A 1,817-nucleotide genomic window follows, 5' to 3' on the forward strand; every position below is an offset into this window, starting at 1 on the left:
TCAAAACATTCCAAGTTCCAATTCTAGTCCGTGTTTTCATGCTAAAAGTCGTTGCCAAAGTTCCAATTCGGTTATTTCTTCTCTCAGTTTCTGTAACAATACAAGATATCAGGAGCAGTAGGTTGTTAGCCTAAAGTCCCTATCCCGCGATGGGGCTGCCATCTTGGACTTAGCTGGCGGGAGCCGCATTTCATAAATTCAGCCGCTCGCTGCGAGACAGACGCTGCTTGAGCCGCCCCTGACCTGGAGAACAGACGCTCGGTTGTTGTTGCACGCCGCCCCTGACCTGGGGAACAGACGCGTGCAGCCACCTTCTCAGTCTGCATGCGACCAAAGCATCCACCGGGGTTGGGTACCCGATCTCCGCTTAGGTTACTCGCACCCCAGCCGGCACCGCGGGGAGGTAGAGATAGGAGTTGTGAATAAGAGGTGATATGACCACTATGGGGTCTCGAGTTGCACATTATCCACCGTTTACCAGCCAAACAATAGTTTTTGCTGCCAACGTAAACAAACCAGGTAAACGTCACCTTCATCTTACCGATCTCAGCGACACCTACATCCCAAACTAAATAACACTTACGTCATTGGACTTACTTACTGCTAACAGCGACATCTACAATCCAAATTGCACAACACAACATTTTCAATCATCATATTTCAAAACGATGTATGTTTGTGAGAAATGTGCGAATGAGTTTGAAGGAGATTTTTGGATATGTCAGGGATTCTGCTCGACCAAAGTTTGCATGCGTTGCTCGGGTATGACACAAGAACTTCTTTCTGGATTTAAAAAGAATCCGCACTGTCTTTGGATGTGTTACGGGTGCAAGAAAATTTTATCGGATGCACGTTTTTCAAACGCATTGGTATCCGTTAAGACGGCCAACGACGATATCATGGATTCCCTCAAAAATGCTTTGAAGAACGAAATTCGTGAAAGCATCCTCCAGGAAATTAGATCCGAGATCCGAACAAATTTGTCTCCACTCAAAAACCTTGCAACACCCGTAAACGCTCGTTCCGAAAATCGATTGACTGTCCCTCCTGTCAGTGCTAAGCGTCGCAGAATAGAAGGATTCCGCAGTAATACACCCGACCGTCGTCTCACTCCCCGTCTTTGCGCAGTAGGAACGAACTTAACGGATGTCGATATTTCTGCTAATCAAAATGGTCCACAAAATTCATCCTTATTTTCGTTGTATTTATCCGGAATTGGGCCTAGAGTACCCGAAGAAAGAGTGATGGATATGGTACGTACTCATCTAGGTACAAGCGAAATAGGTTTGACGAAACTTGTTCCGAAGGGAAGGAGTCTGGATTCGTTATCGTTTGTATCCTTCAAAGTTGAGGCACCACTGACATTGAAAAACAAGGCTCTTTCCACTGAAACATGGCCTGTCGGTGTTCGATTTCGAGAGTTCACTGTCGATCGTAGTACCAAACCGGGGTTTGCATGGGAGCCGAAACCTATAACACCAGCAATGACCGCCAACCCCATAACACCTTTCGTGACCCCAGTTCAATCGTAACAACAAATCAAAGCATCGAGACAAAGCGACAAAAATATTTGACGATTTATTACCAAAACATGAATAGCATCCGTAGTAAAACAAGATTAGAGACCGTTTTACTGTCTTCACTTGAGATGGACTACGACGTGTTTGCGTTTTGCGAAACAAATCTTGATGCAACAATAACCGACCGAATGATTTTTCCCGAAACTTTCTCAGTTTACCGCTGTGACCGATCGCCCACTAATTCTGATAAAACCTCTGGTGGGGGTGTACTGATCGCTGTAAACAATCGTTTTACGA

At 45.4% G+C, this 1,817-nt stretch overlaps 1 protein-coding gene across 1 annotated transcript; it reads left to right on the top strand.

The window, feature by feature from the left end:
• Positions 1 to 668: 668 nt before the first annotated feature.
• Positions 669 to 1,532, top strand: LOC129752561 (uncharacterized). The gene has a single exon (XM_055748335.1). It carries the CDS (start codon positions 669 to 671, stop codon positions 1,530 to 1,532), a length of 864 nt encoding a protein of 287 aa, XP_055604310.1.
• Positions 1,533 to 1,817: the final 285 nt, after the last annotated feature.

Source organism: Uranotaenia lowii, chromosome 3, assembly GCF_029784155.1.
Source record: "Uranotaenia lowii strain MFRU-FL chromosome 3, ASM2978415v1, whole genome shotgun sequence".
Lineage (NCBI taxonomy): Eukaryota > Metazoa > Arthropoda > Insecta > Diptera > Culicidae > Uranotaenia > Uranotaenia lowii.